Below are 13,832 nucleotides of genomic sequence, written 5' to 3'. Positions count from 1 at the left end.
TATTATGGCTACTATTTATCATCAATACGGTAGAGGAGACTCTACTTTTATTTGTCCTCAATCCAAGCCAGTCCAAGATGATTCTCCTCAACTTGAAAATGCAAAACGAAGACTCTCTGAGCAATCTGAAAGACGCTTATCAGAGCAACGCAGACGGTCTTCCATTACCAGTGAAAAAGTATCTGCTCTAGATAGCATGGACTCATTGCGTAAAGGCAAACTACCTACTAACCACCAACTGGACCGTATCATGACAGGTCTCTTGAACAGTGAGACCATCGAGACAAACAAGAGGTCCATGTCTGAAGATGGCCAATTGCTTCTTGAAGACTTTCAAGAACTCTTAATGACACTTCAGCGTGCTTTAAAGACCAAGAATCAAGATGAACTATTTCAATCGATGTTCTATCATGTTCGCAAATCAGAACAGGCAATCCAACAACCTAGTCAGACTGAACTCAAGACAAGTGCTGGTGCTATCTTCAAGATTGCCAAGTTGGTTCTTTTTAATGCCAAATTTAGAGTCTTGCTAAGTCAAATCTTGGTGGTGGCTCAACAAGCCATCGGGACTCGACTTGAACAAGGCGGGAAGACGATCCAGGAAAATCATGCAGCTTCAGCCAATCAGATATTGGGCGATCATCGAAATTTCCTGCAACATCGGTTTATGGAGTCTGAACATGGTCTTCAAGACGATAGTGGTCATGTTCTGGGTGATCCTAAAGACATGCATTATGGTCCTCATCATCAAGGAAATCAACCTACTGTCTCAGAAACACATCGAAATTTTCTGCAACATCGATTCATGGACACTGAAGCCATGACAACCAAAGATGATGGTGGCCACACACTTACTGAAACTAACCCACACTCACCTGATGGCGATGCTCATCTTATCAAACGATTCAAGGCAGGATCTCAAGAGACAGAATTAAATTACAGTGGTGCCCATGCTGCTGCTGACCTGTTCCGTGACATACCTAACCAACCCACCATGATAAGCACTCAACCACAGGAACCTACTGCGACGATAAACGCCATAATTTCTCAGCTTAAAGAGATTGCTACTACTGTTCAGCAGAACCCTGAATACCAACAAGCGATCTCTGCTTTACTTTCCTTGTTTGGTGACTGGGGAAAACGATTGACGGAGAACACACGCTTTGACCACTTGGATCGTCGTTGTTCTTCTACTGTAGAACCCTCTGAAGAAGCAGAATACTATACCTATACAGCATCTCGTGAGGCCAAGGCTATTCTTGAAGATTGGGCTCAAGGCAAATCATTGGATCCCATAATTGAAAAGGGACATGATTTAGCCACCAACATCAAGCAAGACACTGAATTGCAACAGTTATACAATGAGGTATTTACTCGTTTCAGAAAACAGATTACATGACTTAATATTGTACCTATAGATTTCAGATTATATTCATAAACTGTTAAAAGAACCTGGTTATCTTGAAGCAAATCAATCAACACAAGATGGTAAAAGACTTGTGGAACAACTACGTCAATCTGCTGTTGAAAAATACAGGCCAGAAGCAAACAGCATCTTACAAGAAGCAAGCGACTTTGTCCAGACAGTCACCAATGACCCTATCTCCAAAGATATTTCAAAGCGTGTGAAATCAATCCATCGAAATTTGTGGTATGATGGGTAAGTAACGCTCTCCCCATCAACGTTGTCATTTACTTGATACCTTAGCCATGGCCATACTGCATTCAAGCCTCAATTGTTGAATGACATCAGAATCACTTTGATTCCTGCTTTGATTGAACAAGTCAGATATGTAGCCCTTCCACAAATTGTGTACAGTGATAGACAATATGAAATTGCTATTGAAAACATGATTTTAGCGGGTGATACATTGATGCCTGATATTTTTGAAATCAGAGTAAAGTAGACCATGCATTCTATGATTGATCTCACGCATTAAACTTTTTTTTTTAGGCTGAGGACTATTTGAGATTTAGTCCCAAAGCAGAATTGAGTTATACAAATTCCCAAAGTATTCATATTGACATGTCAGGCATTCAGACCAGTATGGACGACGTCGTCTTTTATTACAAGAGAAAGGTTGGATTTCCTCGACTCTCTGATTCAGGTGTTGTTTCTCTTCATGTATGTGATAGTGTAGATTTATTAGACTTATTTGGTTATGTAGACTGGAGGTGATGGTTTGAAGATTTCTATGGTCATTGCAAGTAGTTCTGTTGATCAAAAGCATACGTTCCGTCTTGACAAATGTTATTGTCATATCGATAAGTTGAATGTCAAAGTTCATCATAGTAAACACAAGTAAGTATAATGGCAGATAGACAGGTATTGACATCATAAAAAAGTATGCTTTATAAAGTCATGAGTCCTTTATTAACAGGTATTGTCAAAAGACAAATGGCCAAATCCATTGAAACCAAGTTACAAGACATATTTGAAAAGGGAGATGCAAAAATCACTCAACATTTGTTCTCAAAGCAAGATCAATCAAAGCAAAGCAAAAAGGTGTCTTCTAAAAGACCTGGATTGTTTTCTCATGTTATTAATGTCTTGAATCAAAAAATAGCTTCTATCTAATGACAATAAATTACTCAAAACAGTTTATTAAGCGTGAAGAATACTATTCTATGGAGATAAGGTTGATATACAAGTATTTTACATTTAAAGCTATCATTGTTGCTAATGAGTAATATATAATAGCGCAGTAACTTTTATTTGTCTATTGAATTAATTTGATTCATGGCTAGCCATTTTATAGAATAGCTTGTATATTGAATCAATTCAAACCATGTAATCAAACATTAGATGTTTGCCTTGTCATGACTCATTTTTTTAGTTTAAAATTTATCCTTAGAGTGAATGTCGTTTGATTCAGTTGGATTATAAGGGTATTAGAAGATTGACAATCTTGTGGCATCAAAAGATTTTCATGTCTTGCATACATAGCCCGTATAAAGTAGAAGCCATAATATAAAAAGAAGGAAACTCTTTGCAATGTCAGCAAACTGCTTATATCAAGGACTTATTCTCTTTCCTTGAAAAGTGGCAATAGTCCATTCTTAAAACGACTTATACAATCACACAGAAAAATGGTTCGAATTTCTTTTCATGATTTCTGAAATCAAATAAAAATTGCATACTTTCCATCCTTGAACAAGTTTCTCAAAGCATGATAATAGATGAGCACTGTAAGCCGTGTAGGAAAAAAAAGCTTAGGTTATTTATGTAACAAAAACAATATTTGATGTAGCCACTATTTGCATCAATCACAGCTTAGTATTGGTTGGTCATATTGTGTAGTAGTATAAATATAATGAGAAGATAGTAGGGGAGGTATTCAACTACCTCCTCATATCTGTGTCAATGTTTTACATATGACAATTAATATCTGTTGCTAATTTATCTCCCTTCTGTTCTCTGCTCTTTCTTATAACCTGATGTAAGTAGCAATATAAATATTATTTATGTATCTCATGCTGTGCTTAATTTTTAAATCGAAAAAAAAGACATAAAGATAATAGCATAGCTATACTCACATCTTTGAGATGCATCTAAAATGCGCACTATATCTTTAATGGCTATCGTGGCAGCTGCCTGTTTGATGAGTGTTCTGAATGCTGCAATTACTCATGGTAGCTTCGAAAAAAACTTCTCGGACCTAATCATCAGAAGACAGATCAACAACTCAAATCATTCAGTAAGACTAAATCAATGTTCCATTCGAACCTGCAAATTCTCAAAACGAAGCCGACGAGTCCACAATTTCTCAAGACAAACCCAATGTATTTTCAGTAGTTTGGAAATTATCCGTTCAACCCTACGCAAAATGAGTTTTAACAATTGGTATTTGCTATTGTAGCATTGCTGTATATTTGCGAGTCAATCAAAGCTTGAATTTTAGCAAGACCACAATCCTATCTTTATTGAACCATAAGCATCACTTTGTAAAATCATAACTTATCACTATAATCAAAATAAGCTAGTAACATGGTTATTTGCCATTGCTCTAGTTGCAATAAAGTAAAAGAAAGCCCTAAACTACAAAATGTTTAGCCCAATAGTGTTTATCTGAGAAGAAGAAAAAAGAAAGGCATGACACAAATGGATCAAGTCGATACAACATGAAAGGATATTAAGCGAGTACAAAAGCTGCATATTTTGGGGCAATGAAAGATCATTTCTATTTTGTATCTCTTTCAACATACTGCTTTTTAGCCTACTCCATAATGGTATTGTGTAGAATGCATCTATTTCTTTTTTTTTTGAATATGCGTCATGCATCCCATATCTATTTGCTATGTTCATGATACATATGTTGCACAAAGATCATTAAAAGAAGTTTATTCCAAACAGGGAAACATTTGTATGTCAATTGTGACAGTCAAAGCTCAATGATTATTAATGAAGATGTATTAAGTTACTTGAGCTTTTTTTTGTCTTTTTCTTGTCCCTTCTCTCTATCATGTCCTTTTTTTCTGTTCAACCTCAAGCTTTCAACAATAAGCCCGAAACAGGCAGTGTTGTCAATGCTGTTTCTGAAACCACACCCAGATTGTTTACACCTATTACTTGTAAATCAGTCACATTTCATAACCGTATTGTCGTTCCTCCTATGTGTATGTACAGTGCTACAGATGGCTTTATGAACGATTTTCATGTCAGCCATTACGGTTCTTTTGCTATGAAAGGCGCTGGCTTGATCATCATTGAGGCTACTGCTGTTGAGCCTCGAGGCCGTATCTCGAATCATGATTTAGGTCTTTGGTCTGACCAGCACATTGAGCCTTTGAAACGTGTTGTTGAATTCATCAAATCACAAGGTTCTGTTCCTGGTATTCAAATTGCTCATGCAGGTCGTAAAGCCAACATGGCCTCGCCCTTCAATGGGTACAAACTAATCTCTGAAGAAGAAGGCGGTTGGCCAAACGATGTAGTGGGTCCTTCTGATCTTCCTTTCGATAGACAATATGCTCAGCCCAAGGCTTTGACAATTCATGAAATGAAAGAAATCACACAGAAATGGGTTGAAGCTGCTATCCGTGCTGATAAGGCAGGTATACAAGTCCTCGAAATTCATAGTGCACATGGGTAAGTTTGTTTTTCTGGACCAAGAAAAAGATTGACTTGTTTTTTTCTAGCTACTTGTTGCATAACTTTTTATCAGGAAATTCAAACAAACGTACAGATGCTTATGGTGGTTCCTTAGAAAACCGTTTACGGTATCCTTTAGAAGTTGTAAAGGCTGTTCGTGATGTTTGGCCTCAAGATAAACCTCTTTGGGTTCGTTTCTCTGGTACTGACTTTAAGAACCCCAATGCATTAGGTCATGATCAAGATGGCTGGGATATCCATCAATCCGTTGCTTATGCTAAGGCTTTAAAAGAAATCGGTGTTGATGTCATGGATGTGTCAGCTGGCGGTAATCTTCCGATCACTTATTCTGTGGGTCCTCTTTACCAAGTTCCTCTTGCAGACACCATCAAAAAACAAGTTAATATTAGCACCGGTGCTGTAGGCTTAATTACCGAACCCAAGCAAGCAGAAGATATCTTACAAGAAGGTAAAGCCGACTATATCTTGATTGGCCGTGAATACTTGCGTAATTCTGCTTGGGCTTATCGTGCTGCTCAAGAATTTGGTGTTGATGTCAAATGGAACAACCAATATGCCCGTGCTAAGCGTATACCCAAGCTTTAACTAATATAGAAAATAAAGCTATGTATTTTATTGAGCATCTTCTTTGTATTTTAAGCCAATTTCTTTTCTCCAAGCATCCATTGCCTGAACTTGACCTAATGTATCTTGCCAGTCCATATACTTGCACTCCAATTGTCCTTGAGCAATGGCATCTGCAACAGCATCTGCTTCAATAGCAAAGAGATTGTTTTCTTCCAATCTAATAGGAATGATCTTTGTTTCTTTACCATACTCAGTCAATTCGATCTGAACAGGACCCAATTGTGTCAAATCTGGTCTCCAGAGGTTAACTACTTTAAGCATACCATCACTTCCTAGTACTTCAACACTGCTATCCGTGTCTGCAAAGATACCAGTAAACAATTGAGCAGCTATATTATTCTCAAACTCAAGAGAAGCATTAGACCATTCGTCCACTTGTGTATCAGGCTGAATATAACCTGTTGCCATCACCTTGATAGGATTAGCACCACTAGTTTGATGATTGGCAGCACCAGCAATCAAACGAGAGAAAGACATTGGATCTAAAGACATTAATAAGCGTACAAAAAAAAGTCAAGACTTACATCCACCAATGTCCAGAATAGCACCACCACCCAATTCGTTTCTCCAAAGTCTTGATGTTGGTCCCAAAGGTCTTCCATCAAATGAAAAATTGGCTCGGATCAATTTGACTTGACCAATAGCCCCTGATTGAATCAGCTCAATTAATTTGAGTGTTTGAGGATGACAACGATACATATACGCTTCCATCACAAAGACATTGTGTTGTTTGGCTGTCTCGAGAATCGTCTTGACCTGAGCTTCGTTCATAGCCATAGGTTTTTCAATCAGCATATGTTTGCCTGATCTCGCTGTTTTAATAGCCAACTCAAAGTGTTGAGGATGAGGTGTCGAGATGTAGACGATATCAACTTCTTTGGAGGCTAATAAGTCGTCGTAACTACCAAAACAGTGTTTCACATCAAATTCTTGACCAAATTCTTGTGCTGTTTCAAAAGAACGACTGCCAACAGCAACAAGTTGACCCTTCTTAGCGACTTGAAGTGCTTTTGCAAATGTATGGGCAATGTTGCCTGTGCCAATAATGCCCCACTTTAACATAATTAACGCGAAAAAAAAAAGAGAAAACCCTTGTTGGAAAAATAATCTTGGTACCTTGAATATTACGTGTGAAAAAAATCAAGACCCTTGATTACATAAGCAAGATCAACGGAAGCTATTCTGCGTCTAAAAGAAAGGAAGCCTTGGCGAGTTTCGTTAACAAGAGCATGAAAACCAAAATACAAACAATGTTATTCAAATAACACTGTATCCATATTCAATCATAGTTTTGTCCTACAAATTGAAAAATATATTGCCTCTTGGCTATACTTTAATTTTAAATTAATTTTGCTTGGCAACGCATGAAGCATTCCTCTCCTTTTGTTATGTACATGTTAAAATTTAAAAGAATGTAAGAAAAAGCCAAGAGAGTTCATGTCACACTAAATCAACATTTTCAGCCAGAATTTAGAATGGAGTTTTGAACACAAGCGGAGAGACAAGGAAAAAGACAGCGAACATTTTTCTTTTCTTTTTTTCTATCTCTTTTTAGCACATGACAATTGATAACATACCATATTCTAACCCTCCTCCGCCAGAGAGGATGGATTCTCTTTATTATAAACATTTACCTACACAAGACCATGTCCCAGTTGCTATAGAAGACGTTGCTTATACCACAGGCGTCACAACGACATCAGACTCGTTTCGTAAAAGAAACCAAGCATATACACGTAAACCCAATAGCGACTATGACGACTCAGACTTGGACTTGACCAAGTCTAGTAAATTCAGACAAAAGAAAGAAAAAGACAAAAGGATTTCTCGAAAGAAAGATTTGTATATAGCTGCAGCCTTGACTCTCTGGGCTGCTTATATTCGATTATATAAGATACACCAACCTTCTTCTGTTGTGTAAGTTACATATTTGTATATACGTGTATTTACCGTAAGTTAGGTTTGATGAGGTTCATTTTGGTGGATTTGCCACGAAATATATTCGAACTCGATTCTTTATGGACGTGCACCCACCTGTAAGTCCTTCTGTTTATTGCATAATGTGGTTATTGACTCTGAATATAGTTGGCAAAAATGTTGATTGCACTTGTTGGAAAACTAGCTGGTTTAGATGGATTTGATTTTAAAGAGATTGGAAAGTAAGTCAATCAACAAACGCGACTTGGATTGATTTTAAGAAAAAAAATAGGGATTATCTTAAAGAGAATGTGCCTTATGTAGTTATGCGCACATTTTGTGGCATAATGGGATTGTTGGTAGTACCAATTGCTTACCTCACTATTCGTGGATCAGGCCATTCTATTGCCGCTGGATTAGTTGCTGCTTTTATGGTCTGCTATGGTAAGAAACAACAGTTGGCCTGTGCGATTGACTAACGATATGAAAGAAAATGGCTTGATTGCTAATAACAGATTAATCTTGTTGGATCCTCCACTCTTGTTTTTTACTGCTGCTACCACACTTGCTTGGATCAATTTCCATAACCAAAAGCGCAAGTAAGTAACAAGTAGTCTTTTTTGTTTTTTGTTTTTGCTTACAATCATTAGGCCATTTCAATTTTGGTGGTATTTTTGGTTAATATTGACAGGTTTAGGTTTGGGATTGACTGTCAGTTGTAAATGGGTTGGTTTGTTTACTATTGCTACCATTGGCCTTTCTACCATTAAAAACCTGTGGGAGATTTGGGGAAATACACGTATTCCAGTGGTAATTATTGAAAAAAAAAGCAAGTACTACAATAGATGGTAACCACTATTTTTCAAAGCCTGTTTTTATTAGACATTTTGGTGCTCGGGCATTGGCTTTGATTGTATTGCCCATTGTGGTTTATATGCTTATGTTTCAAATCCATTTTCATTCGTTACCTAACAGTGGAGAAGGTGATGGCTTTATGTCCCCTGAATTTCAACAGACATTGGATGGTCATACAAGTATCAGTACACCTATTGGTAAAAGCGTAATTACTGTGGACCATAATGACTTATTTTGAAACTTAGATATTGCCTATGGATCTAAAGTGTTTATTCGACATGTAGCTACAAGAGGCGGTTATCTTCATTCTCACTCTCATAATTACCCTGCCGGTAGTAAGCGTAAGTAAAATTCTATTGAGATAACTCTCTATTCATTATAATTATGTAGAACAACAAGTAACCCTGTATCCTCATCGTGATGATAACAATTGGTGGACGATCTACAAAGTAGGGGACGAACATCCCACAACCATTGACTATGTCAAGCATGGCGATATTATCACACTTAAACATTCAGATTCAGATAAGCGTTTGCATTCACACGATATTCGTCCACCAATGACAGACGTTGATTATCACAATGAAGTGAGGCAAGTCCGTTATTTAAAAAAAGAACAAAAATATTGACATTTATGATTTAGTGCTTATGGTTTTGAGAACTTTACGGGAGACGCTAATGACCATTGGCGAGTGGAAATCATTCAGGGTGAGAAATCTGACCCAGAATCGAAGCAGCGATTGAGAACAATTCACACCAAATTTGCTCTTGTGCATACCATGCAACATTGTTCCCTATTCTCTCATTCTGTAAAACTACCCGAATGGGGATTTGATCAACAAGAGGTAACATGTATCAAGAATGGAAAGATTGAAAAGACGGTTTGGTATATTGAATCTACCGAGAATCCATTGCGTAAGTTCATAAGAAGAAAATTGCTTTTTATTGATGCTTTTGCAATAGTACCTGAAGATACTGAAAAAGTGTCTTATAAAAAATTGAGCTTTTTGGACAAGTTTCTCGAGTTAAACAAGGTCATGTGGGATACAAACAAAGGTCTAACTTCTTCTCATCCATATGATTCAAGACCAGAGGTAAGAAAATGGCCCATTGGCGCTTGGTGTAACTTTATATTTAGTCTTGGCCCTTATTACGTCGAGGTATCAACTTTTGGTCAAAGGACAAACTTCACCTTTATTTGTTGGGAAACCCGCTTGTTTACTGGACGGCCACAACGTCTATTTTAGTATGTCTTATGCTCAAGGGTGTATTTGTCATACTTGATAAAAGAGGAATACAAAAAGATTTTGGAGGTAAAAATGGATCAACAAATCAAAAGTTTCTCTGCGCACTGACACACAAAGCTTATTATGATTAGAATGGAGGAAGTTTTATGATGAATCAGCTGGTTTCTTTTTGGTTGGATGGTTCTTTCACTACTTTCCCTTTTTCTTAATGGGCAGACAGTTGTTTTTGCACCATTATATGCCCGCACTCTATTTTTCAATTTTATTGTTTAGCGTCGGTTTCGATCTGTTGACTATTCGATGGGTCAATCGCAAGCGACTGTTAGCTGCTGCTGTGTTTATTCTTTCGGTTATTTATGTCTATCGTGTCTTTACACCAATCACTTATGCAGAACCTTGGACACAGTCTCTTTGTGAGAAAGCAAAATGGAGATCTACGTGGGATTTTGATTGTGCTCAGTAAGTGTTTCAAGTATATTTTCTCTTGTACTACTTGGACAGAATTGGTAATCATGTATGTTTATAGGTACCATCATGATATTGAAAGCTACAATGTTCCAAAACCCTTGATCATTGAAGGCTTTGGTAAAGTAAAAGATGCAGTAAGCTCTTACTTAAGCAAACAACAAAATGCAGAAGCAGCCGATGGCATCAATATTGTATCAGATCAAATGAAGCCATTTGTTGATCCTTCTGTTCTAGAAGAGGCCGCTTTTGTTACCGGTACTCTCCAACAAAAAGAATCCTAAAACAGAATGAAGGCAAAGTTTTTTTTTTTTTTCGTACTACATTCAATAAAATCTTGATGCTTTTTTTTATCAATGAGAAGAACATATGTTTCCCATTCCTTCTTTCTTTTCTCTTCCTCTCTCTCTCTCTCTTTCTTTTTTTTTTTTTTTTATTTTATTGCCTATTTACATTCCTTTTTTTTTTCTTGCTTGCGTTTTCATTCGATCGAGATAATTGAATAAAGAAATAACATCATGTTGATCAAATATTTTTTAGCAGTAACATGGCTGCTCTTCTCACCACATTCTACCTTTGCACAAACTGGTAAGCACAAAAAAGTCTTTTCCTGTCGGTCGCACACATCCCATTCTCTCTTATTAATTTATATGTAGTAAAAACACCCGGAACTTGTAATTCATATCCCACAAACGCTACTTGCTCCGTAAATATTAAAAATACTTAGTATGATCATATTCAGCATTAATTTCGTTTTTTTTTTTTTTTTTTTTTTTTTTTTTTTTTTTTTTTTTTTTAGAATTTTGTGAACTACAGCGTATTTTTACCTAACAATATCAGTCTTGTTCAAGTAGAAAATCAACTAAAACCATTATCACAATATGGCGCAATGTTATCCAAAGTCACTCCTAGTTGTTTCGATGCGTATACACGTTATGAATGTTCAAAAGCGTACCCTAAATGTCAAACAGACACTAATTCTACAAGTAAAACCATACATGCATTTCATACATATTTCTGATTCTTTTATTAGCCGTCAATGTGTATACAGCATGTCTCTCTGTATGTGAGCAAGCAGTGACTGAATGCACCGAGTTTTTTGAAATGGCAGGCTATTCCAATCTCTTACCAAACTGTTCAACTGAAATAACGAGTACAGGTTATGGACTCCAGCAAGATGGTGTGTGCAACAATATCCCCACCAAATGTAAGTCTGACATAAAAAAAAAATGAATTAATTAAATTAATAGTAAATGAAGACCAAATCAAACAAGGTAAAATGAATCTTTCTGCCATCCCAGCTGGTTTTGTGATGGCCAGTTGTCCATCTCCTTTTGTATCTGATCCACTTGCTTCAAGTGGTTCAACTGTTGATGCAAAGTATTGTCGATTTGGGTGTTGTGTGCCTTGTCCTGCGCAATCATTTGTAAGTCGATACTTTAAAGCCCACATATATTTAATGTTTCCCCAACAGTTTTATAAAGAGAATTGGGCTACACGAGGATTTTTAGCAACTGACATAATCCGATTTGTTTCTGCTGTACTTTCATTATTTTTAGTTATCAGCTATTTGATCTTACCTGATAAAAGAAGGTACGCAAAAAAAAAAAAAAAAAAAAAAAAAAAAAAAACAGAAATATAAAGTTTTGACTAACCTGTCAACTGACAGACATCCCTCTCTTTTAATTCTCAACTTATCTGTCGCCATCTTTTTACTCAACATGGTTGTCTTTTTCTCTGTGGGCGATCCTAAACGTCTTCAGTGTGCAGCAAATGGCGTTTCACCTGGTGCTATTGGCAACAATAACCTATGTGCAGCACAAGGTGCTATTTTAATCTTTGGCTCACTTGCAACATGTCTTTGGTGTGCCGCTTTGATTCTAAACTTGCATGTCCATACTGTCTGGAACTCTAATTTTTTCACTAACCGATACCTTTTGCTCAACATCATTTGTTGGGGTATTCCCGCGATCATTATGGCCATTGCATTAGGTTTACATGCTGTCAAATTTGAATTTGCTAACCTGTGCCTGGTCTCGATGGACTATATCTTTCCTGTCTTGTTTTATCCTTTAGCTGCTATTGCTTGTCCTGCCTTTATTATCCATATCGCTACTTTCTTTTATATTGCTAAGATTGCTGTTCGTGAAGGTCTTCAGTCTGAAATGACACAGTCCTTGTCGAATGGGACCATGACAGATCGTCTTCCTAACGTCAGCCATAAACATGTGATTGTAGCTGTCAAGATTCAATGGCGTGCCTTATTGTTGTCTGTCATGGCCATCATTACTGTCTTGTTTTACTGGGTAAGTTTAACCTGGACCATTCTATGAAACTCACTATCGCTTAGTTATTCTATATGACACAAATTAGTAAAGTGTCTGAACTTCAAAATGACCCATCCCATATGCTCACTTGGTTAGAATGCATGCTTACGCCTGGTCATTCACAAAACTACTGTGCCGAAATCATTGGTCCTCATTTACCTCCATTTTCATTGATGGTGGCGGCTGAGACACTGGTGAGTGCCATTGGTATTTGGCTGTTTATCTTGTTTGCTAAACGGTCTTTATGGCGTGAATGGAATGATTGGATTTATGAAACGCGTATTCGTTTTACGAGATCAAGTCGAGCTGAAAAGCACGGTGAACAGTTCTTTGCTCTTTGATTTATACCTCTTTATTAAAATCACTCTATTATCATTACTATTATTCAAGGCACAGAGGGATCGACCGATCGTCTTACGTATAACGTATAGTGTATCTCATAAACAATAAGCTTCATTTATGTCATGTGATTCGGTCATAAACATACAACCCTCTCTTCTCTCTTTCAAAAACATTGTGTGCTACTATTGCGTCTACTATCCAAAAGATTTTTTATGCAACAAAAAAAGAAGGGTAATTACAAGAAAGTCAGGTGTTTATTTGGTCTGTAAAAAAAAAAGCGATCTGCTTATTCTTCGTCATCTTCAGCATCGTCGTTACCACCGGCAGCAGCGGCAGCTCTCTTTCTCTTAACACGACCGGGACGACCACCACCGAGAGGAGAGGTCAAAGCAAAGTCAATGTGCTTTTGAGATTCCAAACGAACAATGAAAGAGGGAACATTGACGATTTGCTTACCAACACGAATGTGACGTTGACGGATCAAGACACGAGCGTGGTGAATAGACTTGGCAAGACCCAACTTGAAGACTTGGGTTTGGAGACGACGTTCCAAGAAATCTTCAATCTTGAGAGCCAAGACGTAATCGAGCTTCATACGGGTTTCGTCAAGAACACCAATACGCAAAAGACGACGGATCAAGGCATTACCTTCAAAGAGACGACGAGGGTCCTTTTCATCGAGCTTCAAAAGTTCACGAGCAGCACGACGGATCTTGGAAAGAGTCAATCCGACTCTCCAGATTTCCTTCTTGTTCTTAAGACCGAATTCACCAATCAACTTGAGTTCTTGGTCAAGACGAGCGGATTCGAAAGGACGCTTGGGGACCTTGGAGGTCTTGCTGTAGGTTCTACCAGGCATGATGGATGGGGGAAAAGAGAAAGAAAAAAAAACAATAACAGTAAGGTTGCTTTCACTTTTTTTTTCGATGGCTTGGTGTG

At 37.4% G+C, this 13,832-nt stretch overlaps 7 protein-coding genes across 7 annotated transcripts; 5 read left to right on the top strand and 2 right to left on the bottom strand.

Annotated features, from left to right (window-relative positions):
* Window positions 1-4: 4 nt before the first annotated feature.
* Window positions 5-2,578, top strand: B0P05DRAFT_575954 (uncharacterized protein; the record flags this gene model as incomplete). Its single annotated transcript, XM_051581675.1, has 6 exons — window positions 5-1,366; window positions 1,419-1,660; window positions 1,709-1,898; window positions 1,955-2,125; window positions 2,169-2,302; window positions 2,347-2,578. 6 exons carry the CDS (start codon window positions 5-7, stop codon window positions 2,576-2,578), a joined length of 2,331 nt encoding a protein of 776 aa, XP_051429663.1.
* A 1,869-nt stretch (window positions 2,579-4,447) lies between these two features.
* Window positions 4,448-5,714, top strand: B0P05DRAFT_564091 (uncharacterized protein). The gene is made up of 2 exons (XM_051580789.1): window positions 4,448-5,089; window positions 5,140-5,714. The coding sequence occupies exons 1-2, from the start codon at window positions 4,464-4,466 to the stop codon at window positions 5,696-5,698; spliced, it is 1,185 nt and encodes a 394-aa protein (XP_051429662.1). The 5' UTR covers window positions 4,448-4,463; the 3' UTR covers window positions 5,699-5,714.
* On the bottom strand, window positions 5,715-6,832 carry B0P05DRAFT_564089 (uncharacterized protein). Its single transcript, XM_051580788.1, has 2 exons — window positions 6,265-6,832; window positions 5,715-6,222 (listed from the first exon to the last, which is right to left on the bottom strand). The coding sequence occupies exons 1-2, from the start codon at window positions 6,800-6,802 to the stop codon at window positions 5,726-5,728; spliced, it is 1,035 nt and encodes a 344-aa protein (XP_051429661.1). The 5' UTR covers window positions 6,803-6,832; the 3' UTR covers window positions 5,715-5,725.
* A 169-nt stretch (window positions 6,833-7,001) lies between these two features.
* B0P05DRAFT_630088 (Dolichyl-phosphate-mannose-protein mannosyltransferase-domain-containing protein) lies at window positions 7,002-9,890 on the top strand (the record flags this gene model as incomplete). Its single annotated transcript, XM_051583486.1, has 12 exons — window positions 7,002-7,657; window positions 7,701-7,776; window positions 7,826-7,899; window positions 7,950-8,101; window positions 8,148-8,256; window positions 8,308-8,467; window positions 8,526-8,709; window positions 8,758-8,853; window positions 8,903-9,104; window positions 9,156-9,427; window positions 9,476-9,606; window positions 9,651-9,890. Exons 1-12 carry the CDS (start codon window positions 7,299-7,301, stop codon window positions 9,888-9,890), a joined length of 2,055 nt encoding a protein of 684 aa, XP_051429660.1. The 5' UTR covers window positions 7,002-7,298.
* On the top strand, window positions 9,803-10,590 carry B0P05DRAFT_564084 (uncharacterized protein). Its single transcript, XM_051580787.1, has 3 exons — window positions 9,803-9,825; window positions 9,877-10,218; window positions 10,286-10,590. The coding sequence occupies exons 2-3, from the start codon at window positions 9,968-9,970 to the stop codon at window positions 10,506-10,508; spliced, it is 474 nt and encodes a 157-aa protein (XP_051429659.1). The 5' UTR covers window positions 9,803-9,825; window positions 9,877-9,967; the 3' UTR covers window positions 10,509-10,590.
* Window positions 10,591-10,651: 61 nt separating this feature from the next.
* Window positions 10,652-13,098, top strand: B0P05DRAFT_564080 (uncharacterized protein). The gene is made up of 9 exons (XM_051580786.1): window positions 10,652-10,812; window positions 10,881-10,930; window positions 11,024-11,210; window positions 11,258-11,431; window positions 11,475-11,650; window positions 11,699-11,817; window positions 11,894-12,530; window positions 12,575-12,917; window positions 12,970-13,098. Exons 1-8 carry the CDS (start codon window positions 10,743-10,745, stop codon window positions 12,890-12,892), a joined length of 1,731 nt encoding a protein of 576 aa, XP_051429658.1. The 5' UTR covers window positions 10,652-10,742; the 3' UTR covers window positions 12,893-12,917; window positions 12,970-13,098.
* A 21-nt stretch (window positions 13,099-13,119) lies between these two features.
* B0P05DRAFT_564077 (40S ribosomal protein S9) lies at window positions 13,120-13,783 on the bottom strand. Its single transcript, XM_051580785.1, has one exon. The coding sequence runs from the start codon at window positions 13,750-13,752 to the stop codon at window positions 13,180-13,182; it is 573 nt and encodes a 190-aa protein (XP_051429657.1). The 5' UTR covers window positions 13,753-13,783; the 3' UTR covers window positions 13,120-13,179.
* Between the last annotated feature and the right edge of the window lie 49 nt (window positions 13,784-13,832).

This window comes from Gilbertella persicaria (genome assembly GCF_025201335.1).
Source record: "Gilbertella persicaria strain CBS 190.32 chromosome Unknown B0P05scaffold_72, whole genome shotgun sequence".
NCBI classification, from domain to species: domain Eukaryota; kingdom Fungi; phylum Mucoromycota; class Mucoromycetes; order Mucorales; family Choanephoraceae; genus Gilbertella; species Gilbertella persicaria.
The sequence above is the reverse complement of the archived record's forward strand: the minus strand, read 5'-3'. Positions and strand labels throughout refer to the sequence as shown.